The sequence below is a fragment of the Poecilia latipinna genome, unplaced genomic scaffold (assembly GCF_001443285.1).
Source record: "Poecilia latipinna isolate Pla-1442-1.1 unplaced genomic scaffold, P_latipinna-1.0 Scaffold421, whole genome shotgun sequence".
NCBI classification, from domain to species: Eukaryota; Metazoa; Chordata; class Actinopteri; order Cyprinodontiformes; family Poeciliidae; genus Poecilia; species Poecilia latipinna.
The window spans coordinates 1-21,393 of NW_015113037.1; the positions used below are offsets into that span (position 1 = coordinate 1).

The window sequence follows — 21,393 nt, forward strand, 5'->3', positions numbered from 1 at the left end:
AATTTTGCCTCTTCTTACTAATAGAATTGACTGAAAATATGAATTCCTTTATCCTGGTAATTCTTAAGATCTCAAAGCAAATATCACTTTGGTTTTTCCTTCTTTGGCACTTTAATAACAAGCAATAACTCTTAAAGAGTTACAGGTATGCGATTGTTTTCCATATATATGTAAATCATAAAACTGACCATCTTTAGGACAGTTTTCATTGCAGTTAATTGTCAGTCCTAAAAAGCTTTGATATTTATTGTCCACTGTAAGCATTATTTGCCATTTAATCACATAAACTGAGGAAACAGATGATTTTAACGACTATCTTACCCAATTTTACAATTACAGTTGAAAAATTGTAGTTGCTACTTGAAAGTTGCCAGCTCTACTTTCACGTAGAGCTGGCAACTATACACACATCACTTACTGCATCATCCAATTTCTCATTCTGAATTGAACTGACAACTTATAGTATCTCTCACTGTCAACAAGTGATAATATAATATAATATAATATAATATTTGTAGATGTTTGTTTTTTAACCACCGTAAGCAAACTACGAATTTTATTGTTGGATCTAAAAATACCAATGACTCATCTCTGGCTATGAGTAATTTTACTTTATTTTTGAATAATTTTTAACTTTTTTGTTGTGTTTTTCAGATTTTTATTCCTTAACTACTTCATGCATTGTGACTGGGTTGATTTTCTTGCCCTTTTATTTATTGTTCTGTCCAGTCTCTCAGCTCTCTATTTTAACTTCATAGATGGATTTTATTAGACATAAATAAAATATGTGAATGTGTGACTGGTAAGCCTTTAATTATGGACACATTTCAATAATATGATGACAAACCCAATCATTAGTCCACATATGTAACTTTGAAAAACATACAATAAACATTTTGCATTCCTTCCTATCCTTCATTTGCTCACTGAAGTGTTTATAAACTAAAAACTCCAATAGTATCGCCTATCATTGTCAAAAGAATACTTGTATGAATGGGGGAAAAAAAAAAACTTCTAATAAAACTCGTTTAACCTTGTTTTCCCCAGCTATTCCACGCTATATTTCTATGTGTGAGAGCCAGACCGCAATAGACACATGTCTGTTTATTACAGTGTTTGTGACTAATGAGCAAATTTACCCCCAAGCCTGTAATTACTCTGCAGTGTTGATCTGTTTGAGTTTTTCAGGCCCTATGTACCTAATTATAGGAGCATAAACATAAACTTTTTTTTGCTTCTGGATGCTGCCATGTTTGCTTTGCTGTGCTTTTCCATCAATCTTTACATCTGCCGCAAGCCCTGTGAGCTTGACGGGGCCAGGCTCAGCGCCACAGAGAATCATCCTGTCACTTTCCATGTCTCGGCGTCTTCCCCCGGCGGCGTCACTCTTCTCCCTCGCTGCACAGATCAAAGAACTGACACATGCCCCAATGTTGTCTCTCCCCTTCTCCCTTATATCTCTGACTTGCACTCTTTCTCGATCTTAACCCTTTACCTCTGTCACTCACCATCTCTTTCTGTCCTTACATCCAGCTTTCTTCCTGACTACATCAGTGGGGATTTTGATTCCATCACACCAGAGGTTAAAGCTTTCTATGCAGACAAGGTGAGTGGATCAAAACTTCCGCACACAGTTGTGCATGTAGAAGCAGTGAAACTTTGAGCAGTCACACAGCCGGACTGGGGATAAAGGACCTCCTAATATGCTGTCTGTTTCCTTTTAAATATAGTTTCTGAGGTCTGAAAAACCTTCACATTACTACTTTTTATTAACTCAAAACACAATGCTGGCCACATATTTTGGCACACATGGTAGAAATGTACTTTAAAATAAATGTATATTTCACTGCAGTAGCATATTCTCATATAGTCTGAAATATTTTGGAAAAAATTTTAACTTTTAATTTGAGAACCTTTTTTTTTTTTTTTTCCATTTTAACGTTTTACCAACCTTACAATGGTGCCACCAAATTTATTTTTTGTCCGTATAAGTTTAAGTAGCTGAATCAAACGTACAGATTCCAACTCAAGATTTGCACAGACAAAAGATTTTAAATTTCATTACTGACTCGGCAATCTGTCCTTTTAGCTACTTACACTAATTGTGTTGGGGTGTTATGATTTAGCAAAATGTCTTTCTTGTCCTAAATCGAACAAAAAGAGAGAGAGAAATACTGATAGGATGGAGAGAATTTACTGTATGTAACCTTCTTCATTTTTAATTTAAGACCACTAACCTATAATTTCATGTGCTCACTTTTTTTTGTGAGCTAATGTAAAATTATTAAATAACTTACATTGTAATAATACAACTATGTCAATGTAGCGGTGTGAATTTTCTGTGCAGATACTTGACTTGTAAGGTCATTTTAATTAGTCTGAAAAGACCTTACAGCAGCCATCTTCATCTTTTGTGGCCAGTTTTTTTTTTTTTTTTTTTTTAATTATGAATTAAACATAACAGGAACGAAAGATTTTCCGAAGGATCCGCTAGTTAGATTCTACATCTTAGTCTTCACTGCCTTCTTTTCCTATACTGTGGAGACAAAAAGTATCCAAGGTTAAAAAAGAAAATGCAAATCAATCTTTGAGGTGGTCTTCCCATTGTTTTTAGTCAGTGGAATGTCAAGCTACAGGCTCGATTCAATAAATTATTAATACAGGGGAAATCAGTCAAGCATATACGCTTGCCTCCGAGAAAAAGAAATACAAAGCCTGTGTGGTCTTTGTGCTGTGTCACTCTATGCATTACTGGTGCAGATCTAAAACTTAAATATGCATGCATATTCTCATTTACACATGCTCACAACCTGCACACACACACACACACACACACACACACACACACACACACACCTCCAGATGACAGATTTTGGGATTTCTTCAGCTTTGCCACTCTTTTTCCCCTCATCTGTCTCTATCACTAGTAGTAGACCGTTTTCAGAAATATCACACAGGTTGTGTAAAAAAAGAGAAAAAAAAAGAGCAATGCCTTTTTTTGAGAGAGAGAGAACAGACTGTTATGGTAATGCTTTTGAAGCAGAACAATTGAAAAGTTTGAGGCGTTCCTTCAGAGATTTGCCGCAAACGGTGAATAATTCTGCATAAATGGAAAAGAGAGAGAACAGAAAGGCAGCCACTAGGGAGGGGGAGACAATGAGAAAGCAGGGATGGAAAAATGATGGAAGGAGGAGGAGAGTGAAGGTTGGATGGATGTGATCAAACGGAGTGCGGCGAGCAAGTTTTGTGTGAACTCGATGTTGCATGTGTGTGCCAGTGATATGAGGAAGACGGCACATTTTAGAAGCAAAGTGACTCTGTGGAGAGAAGAAGAGATGGAATGGGGGAAAAAGCCAGAGCCTGGTTGTTTACCTAGATGTTGTAGTTTAAGGCCACTGACTGGAACCTCTACATTATTCAACAACACAACCCGCGGGAAGCTAGACAGCACTAAAACACTGATTTATACCTCTCTCCATGTCTGCTTCCCTTTCTGTTTTCTTTCCTTTGTTCTGCTTTTCCTTATCTCTCCCTTGGTTTTCCCTTTACTGTCTGTGTTGTGGTACAAATATCGAATCATGTTTTGTTGCTCTCGTGTGTGTTTTAATTTGTCATTGTGTCCATAGGGGTGCGAGCTCATAGAAACAGCTGACCAGGATCTAACCGACTACACCAAATGTCTTGTAAAAATGCTGGAAGAGATACGGAGACGAAAGCTGCAGGTAAACTACACGCTGCTCCATTTCAGGCATGCTTTTCATCCTGCTCCAGTTTCCAAATGACAACAGCTCTTTTTTTTTTTAAAAAAATTTCTCAAATATGTCTTATTTACACTTTATTTAACTTGAGCTGGGTGTTTGTGGATCGTCGGATAAACTGTCTGCTGCCTCTAGTCGCAAAGAGAACCATATTGTTTTCATCAAGCCATAAAATGCTTGCCTTTTCTTTTCTAGAAACAAAAGACACAGTGTGTCTTTTTCCGCAATGTCACTTCTTCAGATTTTTACAATAGTTGTAGACTGTTTCTGATAATTATGTAAAAAACCATTGCCTATTCTGTGGTCCATTTAAAACGGTGAAATAGCCCTTTAGGAGATTCTAACTTTAGGGTTGCATGGTGCACGTCAATATTTTCATACAGCACTTGTCATGTCTCGCCTGCCACTGTTCCCGAAATGCTGTAACACAAAAAAGAAAAAAAAAGTGGTGGAAGCTACTTGATTTCTTATGTAAACAAGCAATGTCAGCCAGCCAAAAATCAATTTTTAGAATATTAATCCACATCGTTAACACAACAGGACAACAAAAAACTACTGGTTTTCTCACTTTAAATAAGTCTTAAGCATACAGCAAGATACTTACGCACCACATATAAATAAACACATAACTTCTTGTTTTTTTATGACTATTATTTTGTGGCACTTTTAGCCACAGCATTAATGACAGACTGAAAAGAAATGGGAAAGGAGAAAGACACTCAACAGAGTTTTTGAGGTTGGGATTTGGACCCGACGAATAGAACTCAGGACAAACAGCCTCTGCATATCCCCACTTTATTCTCTCATTAATCTCTGAGATCAATTCAGATAAAACTTTCTCTCACTTTCTTTTCTTGCTGTCCGCAAATTTAATATTAATATGCCTTTAAACAAAGCTGGAAAAAGTGGAAAGTAACGTTGTGACTTTGAGAGATTAAACCAAATCTGAGTTCATTAATGGCCTGCCAGTGGATGTATATTTCAACCCACCTAAAGCACACGGCTTCTTTGTGTCAAATAATGGGGAAACTGACCAAGATATCAGAATTACAGATCTCTGTATGTCTGGTTTAACATTGGATTCCAATTTGTCAAATGTTTTAAGTTGCCACATTCATTTGTTCATGTAATTATACACACGGACATCATAGGTATGTCTCATCATCATATTATTCGGGAAGGTGAAATATTTTCTTTCCCTTCCTGATGCAGATAATTGGTGGAAAATATCTGTATCAACCTCTCAGCAAAAGCAAAATATATTGGGAAGATCCTGGTTCAATCAGTGTCTCCAGTGAGACAAGTTCAGTACAAACATCGTCTTAAAGGCCACTCAGGAATACAGAGACAAGAATTTTCCTTTTGGACGCATTTCTTGTACTCTGATTAAACCAAAACTGAATTGTCTAGCCTGTTACGATTGTTACTTTTAGAAGGAAAAAGGGGGGAAATTGCATGCCTTAGAACCCGATCCCTGCTTAAAATACAAAGATGGCAATCTTATGTTTCGTGGAAGTTTTTTTTTGCATTAACTACTGGACCACTTCCCAACATAGATGGCCTCACAAGGAAATGGTAGTTTGTACTCGCTTTACCAGACAATGTCATGCTGACAGAAGTTAGCTGTTTTGCGAGACCGACATCAGTCTGATGAGAAACATTGGGGAGTTTCCATCTGAAATAACACCTTTTGTCAGACAGCAGTCACAAAGTGCTTCACAGTAAACCTAGTAAAAAAAAAATAAAATAAAATCAGTGAACAATGAAAGGGACATTTAAGAAATACAATAACATAGTTCTATATACTCTTCTCATATCATTAATTTACAGTTTTAAGTCTTATAAAGATTAATTGCAAAAACATCAAGTTTTAAGCTGTACGGACATTTAACGATCAGGGAAGTTGACTATTTACCGCCGTTGCTTAACGCCATCGAAAATCTTCCTATGTTACATTGTTGTCGTTATTGATCCAATACCATGAATCCTTGGTAAAAACAAGTAGGCTATGCTGTCCTCCTTTCTGTCTGTTCAGTGCCCTGAAGTGAAGCTTTCAGTCCTCTATGTGCGAAAGAAATGATGTTCAGGGGTCAGAAGCGTCGGACTGTGTTTTACCAATGGCAAATTCCTGCTGGGATATGTGGGTGTATGGGTAATAAAAGAACGTGAGTCTTTTGGAAGAAAAAAATACCAAAGCTCACTCAACATTTCCTGGAGAAATAAGGTTTGAGAAATATCATTAAAATAACATTAGGTGCACTTACACCTACATATAAAACCCAAAGGGGCTTTTGACTCTTCTAAAATACAATATTTGACATATTCTGGTTTTACTTACTGCCGTAAGCCGCAAGACAACAGAGCCTCGTGTCCAGCCGGATGCTGCATATTCACGCAGTGATCAGCCATAAGATGTCTTGGGTCTTGTTTTCTTTTCCCCCACTTTTTTCTCCTCTTTGGTTTATTATATATCCTTTTTTTTTTATTTTCTCCCTTATCACAGTAAGCACCATGTTGAGTGCTACCCCAATCACTGCAGAGTGTCCCAATCACTTCACATTTCTAAGCTAATGAAAGACAAAGGGAAGTTTTTTTTTTTTTTAGTTTGACTGTTTGCAAAAGATAGGAAGTTGACAAAATGCTTCTCTTTTTTTTATCATTTGCTGCTGACAGATCTTTTTTCGTCAGATTTTTCCTTCTTACCCTTTACTACTCATACTTGAACTTTAGCTCTCTTTAGTACCCAAAATAGGACTAGAACAGCTGAACTTCTCTAAGAATTTAAGTGAATGCAATGTCACATTCCTTTTCTGTTCACCTTTGCGAATTTCAATCCACTTAGCCCTTTTAAGAGAATGAAATATTCCAGTGAAATAATAGGATTTTAAAATCCCCGGGAATCGTGTCGGAGGATTATCGTGGATTTAGGTGCTTTTTCTTTGGAATGTGTGTACCTTGGCTGCAGGTACTTATCTCTTTAATACCGTGCCTGTGCTTTGGAAATGGCTGTTTTTTTTGTGTCTGTGCTTACAGTGAGGCAGCACCCTGTGTTTTAATGTTCTGCTATGATCTGTTCATTTTCCAACGATTCTCTCCGTTGATCTCACAGGCCTCTTTCTGCTTGATCCGACTCCTTCAGCCGGGCAAAACGGAGAAAAGCTGATTCTGTACACCCTGCTTGTTGAAGTGTTCTTTGTTCTTTCATAAATACCATTCCTTGCCCTGGTTTGTGGGTTGATTTTAGTGAACAAATACAAAGAAGAAATAAACAAACAAGCTCAGATTTTTAAATAATGCCCATTACAAATGATAAAAGGGCAAAATGTATTTTGTGCTTTTCTCTTCACTCAAAGCACCTTACATTAGGGCCACATTTACCCAGTTGCACCCAATAACGTGCATCTATTCTGATACGCAGACCAGTGTTTAGTGCCTTGCCCAGGGGCTCATCAACATATGACTGGGAGCTCACAGCTTTTGGATTGCAAGCCAACCACTCTACTGAGCCACTGTCCCGCGTTGTTGTTTCCAAACGCCAGTAAAATGCAAGTAAAGTGAAGATTGAGCTAATTATTTGTTGAAACTTGAGGCCCAATGCACAATGTCTTTCTCTCTGTCTTTCTTTGTCACCCTGTCTCTATTCATTCTCATGAGAAGCTGTGTTTATAGCCTTTCTCTCGTAGCTGTGTGAATTTTTTTGAGCAACTTTACATCTATTTTAAATGAAGCTAAAATTAAACGGTAAACTCTATTTACTCCTGTTTAACTGGCACTCCCCTAAAGGCTTTGGTGCTTAGGGGTTTGGAAATTGCTGTGAGCTTTGCAGGAGCTAAATTAGGACTGCACAATATTAGGAAATAATGATGATAAAAGTGGTGATGAATTCATCTTTTTCTCACCAATATCTTTCTCGCATGTCATGCTTTCAGCGCAGCAGGCATTTCATCCCAAAGGGTCCTTTGCAGTATCAATATTGCATTGACAATATACATTCAATTGATTTTGGTCCATAGTGACACAATAGCATCACACATTTACTGTAGATTTGTCAGTTTGGTGACCATGGAGGCAATTGGAGTGAACTCTTTCATATCCTCAAGAAACCAGTAGATTTTATTAGTGACTTTGTGATTTTGTTCTGCTGAAAGTGCCCATAATATATGCACACTGGTTGGTTGCTAACGCTCAATGCAAATTTAATTAATTCTAACGGTATCTTGTTTCTTGAAAATGTGTATTTTCCATTAAAAGTAATGGAAATTGAAATTATTTTTTCAAACCCTCCCACCAACATTCAGCTCTTAAAATCACAGTCATTTTCAACACAAGAAATGACAAATGAACTCAGCTTTTCTGAGGCAAAAACATCAGCTGTGATTCATTCTGCAATAGACCCGAAGCCAAAGACAACAATCCCAAATTACAACATTACCGTTAACCCACACATAACTCCCTAGAAGTTCAGGAGTTACTCGTGTCACTATTTCCATACGGGGAATTGAAAAGATGTCAGTTCATAAACACCTGCTTCTCCTTTTAACATGTAAGGTCCCATAACACTGTAGTTATGAAGCATGAATCAGAATTGTTTGGGTTATGCTGTGCTATGAAGCATTGCTCTTTTTTCAAACATTGCACACATCTTATTAGTGGCTCTGGAGAAATGGGGAAAAAATAACAAAGAGCACACATGTAGCCTTTGTGTAAGAGGCACAGAGCAGTTTGCCTTGGTCTCTAGATTACACACAGGCTAATGACATGCTATGCATTCGTATTTAGAGAAATATTCCTAACTGGGGCAGCTGTGGATATTCACATTTGAAAACAACAAAAAAAACCCATTCAGATTCATTAGTTTTTAGTGTTTCACAGTACTAAGGAACACAAAGAGTAAAAGGAAAATATCTCTCACAGCATCACATTATCACCAGTAACTTAAATCTTTGATCCATCACACCAGACACAATTTCCCATTCTGTTATTGTTTAATTATGCTAGTCCTTTGTTAACTCTATATTTCCTCGTCTTTCCTGACAGAAGTAGCAACTGGTGTGGTCTTCTGCACCAGTTGCCGCTTCTGTCTTGAAGATTTAATGTGTTGTGCCTTCAGTGATGGCACTCCATCTACTTTTATTGCAATGAGTGGTTATTAAAAGTCTTATTGTTGTTTTGTCATTTTGAACTAGTATGGCCGTTCGTCTTTGAGCTCTGACATTATCAAGGCATTTTTTCCCCCCACTATACCGCTACACACTGGATATTTTCTCTGTTTTTCACTGTTGTCTTGAAACCCAAGTGAGATTTGTGAATAAAGATCCCAGTAGATGAGTCAAACAAGGTCGTCTGTCCTCAAATCACCATGGCACATTCAAATTAACTCAAGCCCTCTTTCCTGCCTTGCAGGTGTTTGGCTGACTCACCATTTCTGTTGAGAAGCAATTGGACAGGTGTGTCTAATGAAAGGAAACGTGGTGGTTTTTCCAGTATATTCTGTGGCCTTAATCTTGCTATTTACTACATGTATGATGTGCAGTTTGGGTGCAAAGACGTCGCATTCCATTAACTTCAGAAAGCAACTTTACACTGTAACCACTTTCTGATCTTACTTTGAGATCATCACACAACCACCAGCTTTGGTTTAGCGATTGTTTTTGTCATTTATAGTGCACGAGTGTATTCGGTGAAATTCTTGGCCAATAGACTTGCTTGGAAACATGCAGCTGCAATTGGAGACGCAGAGGAAAACAAATTCTGCAGCTTGGACCTGATGAGCACATGTATAAAACAAGTGTTGGTTTTCGCCTACACTCCATAATATCAAGTGGAGCTACTTTATGCAAGCAATTTATTTACTGTCCTCAACTTGTTATGTTTTAGCCACGTTCAGGTAGTCAGCTTATTGCCAACATTAAGTGGACACTGGAGCATAACAAAGAGTGAAAAACATGTCCGTCACATTCCGAAAATGTAACCGGAAAGGTTTCTATTTTACTCCACTCAGGTAGCTTGATTGCATTAAACAAAAGTTTATAAGACGCTTCATGATCGTATGATTCAAGATTGAAATATTTGGAAATGATGTCTTGCGTACTTGGATACATTTCTGTCCGTGGGTTGATGCAGTTTGCCCTGCGATTTTGTAATCTTTACCAAATCACAGTGAAGGGTTTATCGGCAAGATTAGCATTTTTTTGAACCTTCCCATCTCTGTCAGTGCGTCTCCCTCACAGAGGGGAGTTTGTTTATCAAGCCTTGTTGTTTACAGCTTAGGCGATGTTTCATCACGCGCGGGTGTCAGCCAGATGTTGAAATAACCTAAATCTCAGCACTCTGTTTTGTTTTAACTCCATCTCCCGAGTGAGGAAGTAACTTGTGACACATTTAGTCCGATAATTTATTTCCCCTTAGTTTCATCTGAGCTTTTTTGTTTGTTTGTTTGTTTTTCACTGATGAATTGATAAGGTGAAATGATCAAATTGACAAAGTGAGATTTTGGAGGTCATTCTGCAATAACTTAAAATAGGTTAATGCATTCACACTGAAAGGAGAAGAAGCAGAACATATGTAATTATAACAAATTACTGATGTTTTACTGATACGGGTTGTAGTAAAAAAAAAAAAAAAATGTTCCAAGAAAACTGCTAACTTTTTTTTTTTAACAAATGTTTTCCCCTGCATATCAAGCAAATTGAACCCAATCAGTCTTTACCTCTTCGTGTCCATAAGCTCATAGCGAATAAGATATCAAAGTTTGTTGCCGGTGATTATAAGCAGTGTTATTTAAAACCACTGACATATTCAATACCAAATTCTCTTTACTGCTGAAATGGATGAGGTCATCATACCAAGATCTGACATGTTTTCCAAACCCTCGAGAAAAAAAAAGGTTGCAGATGTCTAGGAGTTTGGTAAAGGATATAAAAAGATCAAGCGCAGACAGTCTCCTGGAAAAAGAAGTTTCCGAGAGCCTTTAACTTTCATCAGACAGTCTGAAGGTAACGCTTGCAGGGTTTTCATGTCAAAGTGCGCGTATCTAAGAGAATGCACAAATCTGTTCCAAATCAGAGACATACCAGTGAGAAGTATTTTCTATTTTGGAGCAAAACTTATGGATAAGGTGGAGGCGTCACATTTTCACTGGGCAAATTTTTGACCATGAAAAATAAAGGCGTTTATGAAGACAACATTTGTGAGGAAGTGTATATCAAGTGTTAATTATAATGGTGAAACTTGTTACTTTTATAGTTAGAGTTGAACTGGACTAGACTTGTGCAAACATAAAACAAACAAGCAAAACAAAATGGAACCAAAAAAAAAAAAAAACATACAAGTGAAAGCCAAAAGTACATATCCATTTAGATAATTCAGCTGGTGTTTCCTAATAAAAACTTAATGATTTATTTTTTTGTGCCATTGTTTATATTGACAATTTTAATTTTGTAGTACTTTTACAAAAAAGAACCAAGTGCTTTCTTGTTATAAACTGTTGAAAAAGTGGGGTGTATTTTATTTTCCTACCCATGAAGTCATCTAAAATTTTGTTTTGCTGCAGGCTAGCCAATGCTGCTGAACTTTTAAAAAGGTAATGAAAATGGAAAAGTAAAAAACATCGGCGTGTGTGTGCGTGTGTGCGTGTATGTGTGTGTGTGTGTGATTGACGGAACTTGGTTCATTTTTGTTGCTGGTGTGACTGGCAGTCATCAGCCTGTGAAAGCTCCTTTGCCCTCTATACTCTGTTGGGCTTTAGGGCTGTCAGCACTCGCGCAGACTGCTTGGGGAGTGTAAAGATAGAACTGCTGAGAACAGTAAATAAGGTGGTTAAGCGAACAAGTGGCTCAAAATTGACATGCTATATAATCTAGCTCCATTGATTTGCACCTAATATTTTAATCTCCTGAATTGACTCGGGGAACTCATTTACACGACTGGATGTTTTGACATAATTGTCCATTGTTTGATCAGATTCTGGTTTCTCGGCTCCAGCGAGTAATACTTGGAAATAGAAAGCCACTTAGATTTATATTTTTTACATCTATCTTTTTTTTTAGAAAGTAATATACCTTCAGGTTAAATGATGTGATGTAAAAGCTTTTTTAACAGGTGGAACATGGTGGTAAGGTTTAGCGACAGTAAATTGACTTGAAGCCTCCTGTCGCCAGCTCTATTACTTTCTAACAAACGGGTACATCATGACAAAAGTTCAGAAATGCTCCCCGTCGTTCAATTCTCTTCACAGGTGGACACCATAGTGACGCTGGGTGGGCTAGCAGGGAGATTTGACCAAACCATGGCATCGGTTGAGACGCTCTTTCATGCTCAGTCCATGACACAGCTGCCTGTTTTGATCATACAGGAAACGAGCTTGGCATACTTACTCCGACCCGTAAGTAAATTGTATTTCTGGCTTATTTCCATTATGTCCTGTTGTTTTTACAAATAATCCACTGCTCATTCATTCTAATTATCATTTCCTCTGATTGTTTCTCTAGTATAATCTTTAAACCTGGCTTCACATCAATACCAAGCTACTAACAAAAAGCATTGATGGTTAGTCTTTGGAGAATTACAGTTCAAAACCTGCAATGATAAAAATGAATCAGTTAATATTAAATTAACATCCCAGTGTTTCACTATATGGAGTAGAACAGAAAAAGGTAATAATAAACTACTAATTGGAAACTACTAATAAACTTAGCAAGTATTTATTCTATATTTTTGCTTAGATCTGTGTTTCAAAATAGGAATATATATATAATGACTAAAGTTAACTTTATTACAGCTGTACCAATCATTATTTTGTGTTGCTTTAGCAGATAAAATAATAATTGTTGCTACCATTTAAAAGCAAATAAATTATTTTTAATTTTTTTCTTTTGCTTTCAAAATGTGTATGAAAAATAGATTCCTAAACCAGCCAACACTTTTGCTGCAACAGTTAGTTGCAGCAAAAGTAAAGCAATAAACCTATTCTGTGGAAGAAAGTCTTATATTTCTGTAATGACAGCCTCCAAAGACCTGAACTTTTATCGTGGTGTTATTATACATAACCATATGTTCCCTATAAGATGCATATAATTACTGCATACATAAGCAGGCTCAGAATCTATTTTCTTCAAACGAGGCTAACACTGCCCCTTAACAACTTCCAAATCATCCATCTCCCAGGCGCTCTCCCTATTTTCTATTCTCCCTCAAAAAATGTTTTTCTTTGCTCTGTTTCTACCTTGATTAGAGAGTTGAAAGCTTTGTTTCTTTTTTTTTTTCCGTCGAATAATCACTTCAAGAACAAAAACACGCATGCACACTCTCACTTTCTCACTCATCTACACACTGCTCTGCTTGTGTAATGTCCCAATTTGCTGTTGTGAATGTAAGAGTTGGAGTCTCTCCTGATGCCACTCAAATTGTTCTTTTCTCTCTCTTTTTTTTTTTTTTTTTTTTCTGTGCCAGCCACTTTCTCATGCTCCGCCGATGATTGAGTTTACAAGTGGGCTTAACACCTGCCTTTTAGAACATGCGTTGAACCCACAGCCACTCAACCTCTCTGCTGAGTTGCTCCTTTCTGAAGTCTTTGGGACAAACAACTAACTGTGATGCCTTCCGATGACAAAAGCAAACCCCCGCTCTCCTGCCTTCTCTCGTCATACTTCTTGTCATTATTCTAAAGGCGTGTTGTCATTTGCTGCTTCATACCTCAACACCTCCAATTAATCTGAACTTCAGCGAGGGTAAATTAAGCTTGTTTGTCAGCGCAGCTCCAATTCGCCAGCGCCTCACATTCCTGTACATGAAGGTGGGCTCAACCTTCGAAAAGCCCACCGCTGTTTGCTCAAGTTACAAATGTATTTGAGGTGTTTGCTGCCAAACAGTCTCACAAGTCTTATTCCATACAATAAAATGTCCCCAAAATGTACTCTATAAACGTTAAACCCTCAATAAAAAGGTGAAATCCTTCCCGTTATCCCTCATGTTTTATTCAGTAAATTCTTTAGGTTTCATTATTTCTGATTAAATCTCTGAATCTGTGAACCACAAATAAGCTCAAATTGAATCAAGGTTGCACCTGTTTGTCTTATTTTATTCGATTCCCAAATAAGGTTTCTTAATCTAATTATGCCACCAGGAAATATGCAGAAGTCGTGTGTTTTCGATCGCAGTCTCGGAGCACTGCAAAAATTATCATATCTTCTATTAAATTATGGGTAGAGACACTTTCTTTCTGAGACTCTGCAGAACAGGAGGATGTTTTAATCAGTCTCAGTCTCGAGGTAGTGCTAAATTTGCTTAATTCGAGTCTCATAAATAAATAACATAAGGACAGAAGGTGCGCTGAGCTAGGTTTGCTTCTCTCTGGCGATGTGCTTTACTGAGACTCGGTTAACCAGAGTGATATTTACTCCGAGATGTGAGCCACCCTCCGTAGAGGGTCTGGGGGGCTCCCCGCTCTGTGTGTTGTGGGACACAATGTGCAACGATGCATCTGTCCGATCTCGTATATAATTCAGTCCAGCATGCTGGTTCAAGCTTTAAACTACAGCCTTATTTACTCGCTGCTCTTTGAAGGCTTGTCAGTGAGGCGGCTGATGTAAAAGATGAAATGTGATACTCGAGCAGTGTTAAATCATCCAAGCCTCTCTGCTGGAATAAACTAAGCAAAGACTTAGCATTTAAATAAAAAGTGTAAATAAATACAGAAGTGAGCCCAGGATGACAAGTTCTGCCAATGTGTGTGTGTGTGTGTGTGTTACACCGTCTGCACAGCAAGGACATTTTTACAACAGTATCTGTCGCTCTTCCGCCTCGTCGTTCAACGTATGTTTAATGTAATTCATAACTGTTGTGGTATTTAATTTGCCAAATTACAGCTTGTAGTTGCATGATAAGTTCTAATTTCTTTGTTCAATTAGAAATTATAACATTGTGGCCTGTGCGACCTTTAATTTAATCATCATGTGACTTCCATTATACTGGTATTAAACCTGTTGCCCTTATAATATCTTCAGTATTTGCTTAGTTACTCAACAGAATTTAGCAATTGAGCTATTCAAAATGCCTATGAGACATTGTTGTTGCAAAAGTTGTCCATTATGTTATTATAATTTTGCCTTTTATACCTGTTCCTCACGCATTCCCTTTCTGTCTGTGTAACACACATAACACGTGCCTGTTGTGTTCATCTATGGCACTTTTATACTTTTAGATGACTGATGTTGCTATAAGTACATTGCTTTAAAACGTAGCACCAGAAGCATTCCATACTCAAGAAACGACAGCTTGCAAAATCATTCATGCCTCTTAAATTGTTTTCTCATTACAACTGTGACATATTGCACTGGAATTCCATGTGATAACCAACACAAGGTGTAAACTCAACAAAAATAATACATGGTTTTTAAGTGTGGATTGTAACACGGCCACACAGTAGTAGAAAAGCTTTGGTGTTATTGTTAAATATTGTAGTGAGGTCGTTAGTTTTAGTAAATCTCCATTATTCTAACTCCACTCAGACTCAGTTTGACCTTCAGTGATGTCATCCAGGTCAGGTTTGGGCATCTATTGCAGTGAGGCTCCGTCCAGCAGGCTGAATGGCTCTAGCTTGATAAGTTTGAATTTACAACAGTGTAATTATAAGAGTCACAAAGTACTACAGTACAACTAAACCTTTTCAAAACTATTATGCGCCACATCAACATTGCGATAATAATGCATTTATGATATATCCTGCAGCATTTGAATGCATTTGGATTCAATCACATATCAATAGAATCAACTTATGCTTTAACTATACATATATTTACTGTAAATCCTTATGTACCAGCTTCCAAACTTGGAATTTTGACTTACTGTAACTATCTCCATACAATGAATTTCTTCTCGCAACTTTCCCATGAAAGCTAGTTTTGTAGAGTGCACTATCACTCTTCAAAAAATGTCTGAAAACCTTTACAAAGCACCTTATAACCAAACTTTGTTTTTGACCTTTCTATATTCTGGCATGTGGCTTTATTTGAGCCCTAGAAGTTGGACACTTACTTCCACCTATATTATGTGATTATCTTTATTTTGGTCTCCCAATACTCGTTTCTTGAAGAGGAGAGTGGCATTTAGAAATGTTGCAAATGCTTTTTTTTTTTCTACACAAAACATTTCATGAGCAATATCCCTCAGAAATAGGCCTCCTTTTAATGTTCATTCAAACATACAATACCATATCGACACTGGCAACAATTTCTCAATAGCATCTTTAATATTTCTTAAAGATGCTATTGAATAAACTGTACTTGTTTACTTACTGTGAAATGTCAGATTAAAGCTGCTCAAAAATGTAGTTAAAGCTATCTCTAAGATGATTTGTGGCTCAAAAACTAATTCAACATGTCAAGATCAGTTTAAACTTTGAGAAGTAAAACAAGGCCTACAGTTCTGACAAGAGCAATCACTTATTTTAATGAAACCTTGGCGAGTGAGTGTGGTAGCTGAGTCAGGAATAAAGCGGTTCAAGGAGTCCTGCTCCACATTTTCATTGCATTCGTGTGCAGTATCCGGGTGCGTACCGATTCACATCATTCATGCAACGTGTTTGCAGGGCATCCACAGACTGGGGGTAAACACCGGCCTGGAGGGAGAGTGGTGCAGCCTCATTCCTATAGGTGGACCCTGCCAGACAGTCACCACAGGACTCAAATGGAACCTGGGTGAGTCCCTTCCTGTTTACAAGCTGTTATTACGCTCCTGCTTGCTTTACATAAGCAGCTTCGCATCTTCAGTTTACATACAGTAAAGCCAGTGTAGCGGCATGGGATAAACTCGAGTGTTTGAAGTTTGCAGCGAATGAAAATATTCTTTATATCTTCTCGAGGCTTGAAGACTTTAATGCTTGTTTTGCAAAGTAAATACAAGATCCAGGCTTGTTTTTTTCTCCCCCCCCCACCCCCCATTAACACTCGATGCATTCCTACAAGCAAAAGAGAGGCACTGATTTACAGGTGCTTAATTTGCCTCAGTCAAGTGATTCTGCGGTTTTGAACAAGTTTCATTTGCAAATGATACACAACGCGCCTCAAAGAGCTTTTTGTCTTCTTGACAATTGTGTGAAAATCTACTGGAAGCTCATCTGAGGACCCCTGTGGTTTTACTCCACTCCAACCCACATGGCCAGCTGTGCTCTTAATGAGTTGGCACAGGCTGAACTGCCACCCATTCAAGGGAACCTGGACCTTCTGTCACCAGGGTTGCATAATGTGTCTGCTTCTTGGTGGGTGTCCACTGCTCCCGCCTGTATGTGCACGTGTACATTTTTAGGAGCCTGCACGCTCGAGCGAGCACACGTCTGCTTGTTTGATCATGTCGTTGTACACGTTTGAATATTCATATGCGCTTGCACTTCCCGCCTTGTTTATCGACTCCTTGTTGGTGTGTGTTTGTGTTTTTTTTTTTTTTTTTTTTAGTTTTTTTTTTTTGGCTACAATATGTTGTACAGTGCACTTACTTGGCACACCTGTGAGATGGCCTTCTGAATGGTAATGAGAGGGACTTAATACATGAGAGTCTTATGCAGATTAGCCAGTGGTAACAAGATGCATAATTAACCACATGCATATTTAGAAGGCTAGAAGTAATGATTTCCTTCTGGGGTTTGAGGGAAGGACCAGAATATTAAACTAAAATTTAGGACATAATTTTCTCTTCAATTTTGACTTGTGTATGTACAGTAGGCTGATTGCACCACTCCGGTTTGTGAGTTTGTTTTGACAGCAGTATGTTTTTGTTTTTTTTTTTCCCGCTGTGCTGCGAATTAAATGCAGCTTCTCAACTTCTCAACATTTTTGAGTGACCCACACTTATTTGAAACTTCTCCGTGAAGAAAAACGTACATATTACCTGCAGCAGCCTTGCTCGTCGAAAGGAGATGGCTTGCTTTATTCAAATTTGTTTCTTCATTTAAGGGTAGAGTTCATTGAAAGTGAACATAACATTTGACATCAGTTCATATAGATGTGATGACATGTGTTAATTGGCATTTATTCTGCAAGCATTTCACTTCAGTTTATTTCACTGTAGGAAAATGCCCAAGAGAAGTTGGAATAACCTTGCCTTTGGTTAATTTGATCACTTTTTTCTTCTTCTTGTTCATCTATAATTTACATTTTCTCTGTAATAAAGTAGAACATACCTATATACATTCAGAGAACTAATAGCTAAGTGTCCTAGAAACATTTCAAAACCAGTGGCCAGAAACTAGCAGGGTGAGTGAGATTTGGGGATTTAGCCCTGTATGATATAAAGGCCACAGAAAGACCACTGCCAGCTGCTCTGGGATGTAGGATAATACAGTTCATATTCTGGGGAATTTTTGCCAGGAGGTCAGAACTACTGCTGGCTCCACATATGGATCATGCAGCGAAAGTTGTGACAGGAGTAATCAGCTATAGTTCTCTAGGAATTGTTCCCCCAAAAAGCAATATTGAAAACATGTGAATATTGCTGACAAATAAACCACGTTTATGAAGAAAAAAGAAAAACCCCGTAAGGAAATGTGTATGGGAACATAATGGTGGTGAGTAAACCCATTAAAGCTAATTAACTAAGTGGCAATTAGGTAAACCAGTTCTGCTCACGTGGATTTCTATTAGTGTACTCTGTCAATCAGGTATATTAAAATCCCGACACTCTGTCCACACTTATCTTGCATTTTTTTTTTTTTTTATCTTCTGATGTAAATTCAATTACCAAAGGACAGCAGAACCCTAATGAGTTCTCATGCTAAGACAAGTCATTACTTTACCAAATCATGTAGTCTTGCACTGTAGCTTTGTGGTAAATTCACTTTTAATTACATATGAGCTTAACACCTGCAGCCCCACCCCTCGTTGTGTTACAGGAATCAGACTGGACATGCAATTTTAGAAAAAAAACAACCCAAGAGTTCAGCCATCTGAGGAATCGTCTCGGTAAAGGGAAATCACAATTTTATGACGGTAACCTTATGTATAAACATAGGTTTTTAAGGATAAGCATATAAGGCCAAATATGTGGATATGTATATATCTTTCCGATTAACATATTTCAAGATATTAATTAATTCGGTCTCTGACTGTTTGGACTAAATGAAAAAAAAAAATTATTTAAAATGGTAGACAACAGCTACATTTCTTAGGTAAAGTGTGTTCATTCTGTATAGAAGAATATCTCTTACCGCAAAGTCTTTTTCCTTTGGCATGCCATCAACACATTCAGTTCATTCACAGTCTAATATCATAGATTGTAATAATGGCTTTTAACAGACATGTTTCGACTGCAGGTACCTATTTCAGCAGCCAGAGTAGTTATCCGAGACTCCTCTTTAGCCTCACTCCATTTCCTCAGCATTTACCAAGTAAAAACAGATTATTAGGGCACGAATTTACCTCTGGAAATGACCCCTTTCATTTACAAACAACTTTGGATTTCATTGCGGTGTCTTTGAATTGATCTAAATTGCAAAGTGTAATTTCAAGGGTGTAATATTTCAAGGGTTATGTAGGCGTTTGCTAAAAAAAAAAAAAAAAAAAAAAAAAAAAAAAAAAAGTTATTTTCACAACCGGAGTTTCTCTCATACAGTGATTTGCGCATCGGGATGTTGGTCAACATCGATGCAGTGGGAGGAAATACAAACTCTGTGTTTTAGGAAATAACTTATGGGTAAAAAATGTCCCTGCTCTGTTAGTTAAATTGTTCCTTAAAGTAGCACGCTCATTATGCTTAACCTGTGTCACAGTTACTTTGCTAAAATAATGAGCATAACTTCGAGTGAATGTAACAATCCATTCTTGAAGCAAAGCTGCGACGACGCACCATAAATGTTTGACAAGCATCAGTCATTTAAAAAAAAAAGAAAAAAAGAAGCATTTTTTGTTTTGCTCTTTGATTTAACAAGCTTATTTTTCATATTTGGTCTTATACACTTAACATCAATCAGAAAACATGAACTTCACAAAACATTTAATTGTTTGTAAAAGGAATGACGACGCACCAGCGTTTTACAGATTAATTAGTAGCAATAAATTTAAATTATAATTTTAAGTAGCACAGTGTTTGGAAAATGCAGGATGTCTTTACTTTAAGAGGATCATGACTTCTAGCTTCCCTGGTTGCTCGATGGTTGATGGTTTGATGGATCCATGGACGGAGGCTCACTTATAAGATATAATCCAAAAAGCACAAACATAAATTAATAAAAATCAAAAAAACAACAAACAAACAAAGAAGTCTGATTAATACTTTTTGAGATTTGTTTTGTTTGTTTTTCCAAACTACTATTAATCATGTTATTGTTTTGGATTCAACACCAACCTAAAAAACAAAAGTTAATGTTTCATAAAATGCCAATTGGAAATTAACGTTTTGAACATTTTGGAAGTTAACGAAAACATGCAGCGGATTAGAATCTGTGTTTAAACCTGTTAGTTTTCGCCTCATTAGTCTCGCATGTTTTCTCTGGAATGTTGCTTTGTAATTAGGGAGTCCAGACAAAGAAGGAGCCGTCATTTCTACAATTACAAAGGAAGGATAGGAAGCCTCTGCACTAGTGGCTCAAGAGAATTGTGTCTAATGATATGTCTGCATTGCGGTAATAATACCAAAGGATTGGTATGTGCTACTGAATAATGATGTGACTGCAGGGTAGTAAAAATAACAATTTTATGATGTAGTAACTTTAGTAATTATTCTTCGGTGTGTATAGTAGTAAAATGCAGCTGGAGAGATGGATGCATCTCAGTTGGCTTGAATCTGGTACGTGTTAACAAGGCTATCACTCTCATTCTGTTATAATTCACACCCATCTCTCTTTCCACACTTTTGTTTCCTGTTTTTACAGCCAACTAGTTTACTGTTATTCCCTTCTTTTTTTTTTGCCTCTCTCTCACACTCCTGCCATCTCTCTCCTCTCATTAGGAGGGACTGTGACAGCTGAGAAACTCACCGTTTTGCATGTTACATTAATTTTCTATCATTAATCCTAAATTCCCCCCTCTGGAAACTATCAGTAAATGCAATCACTGTGTGCGTGTGCGTGCGTGCGTGCGTGCATGCGTGCTCAGCAGATGATATGCCGATAGTTTGGTCCATATATTCATAAACAAGCTTTTAATTGTACATATATTTGAGTTGGGTTGTTGAATTTGTGTGCTAGCTCTGGGTCACGTTTCCAAATGTAATTTCTAGCGAACATTATTTAAATTGTGAAATGCAGACAGGACATGTCTGCAGGATCCCTTATTCCCATCTTCTCAAGGAAAGTATTTTGAATTGAAAGACATAACATGTATATTTTGTCGAAAGATTAACAGTTTAATACTGATGTGCTATTAACCAACAACTCGCAATCTTAAAATTTCTATACGTCAGGATCTGCCGGACTTCCGTTTTGTAATTAAGGTGTTAGTTCAGTATTTTTAGTGGATTCGTGTGTATCGACAGCTTAACTTTAAAGACATTTTATCTTAACAGCAATGGGCGACGCTGCTTTTTTTCCCCCCATGACTTTGCAAACAGCCAGCCATGTATGTTTTTTTTTTTTTTTTTTTTTTTTTTTTTTTTAAAAAAGAAGAAAAATTGGGGGGGGGGTCCCGAAAAAAAGAAAGGGAGGGGGGTG

The 21,393-nt window shown here is 37.4% G+C and overlaps 1 protein-coding gene across 1 annotated transcript in view; it reads left to right on the top strand.

The window, feature by feature from the left end:
* The first annotated feature begins 1,199 nt into the window (after positions 1-1,199).
* The window catches only part of tpk1 (thiamin pyrophosphokinase 1), a 45,481-nt gene continuing 25,287 nt past the window's right edge, over positions 1,200-21,393 (top strand). The window contains exons 1-4 of the mRNA XM_015037854.1: positions 1,200-1,606; positions 3,627-3,722; positions 11,995-12,141; positions 16,345-16,453. Coding sequence (XP_014893340.1) covers positions 1,250-1,606; positions 3,627-3,722; positions 11,995-12,141; positions 16,345-16,453 — 709 coding nt within the window. The 5' untranslated portion in view covers positions 1,200-1,249. The remainder of the gene's footprint in view (positions 1,607-3,626; positions 3,723-11,994; positions 12,142-16,344; positions 16,454-21,393) is intronic.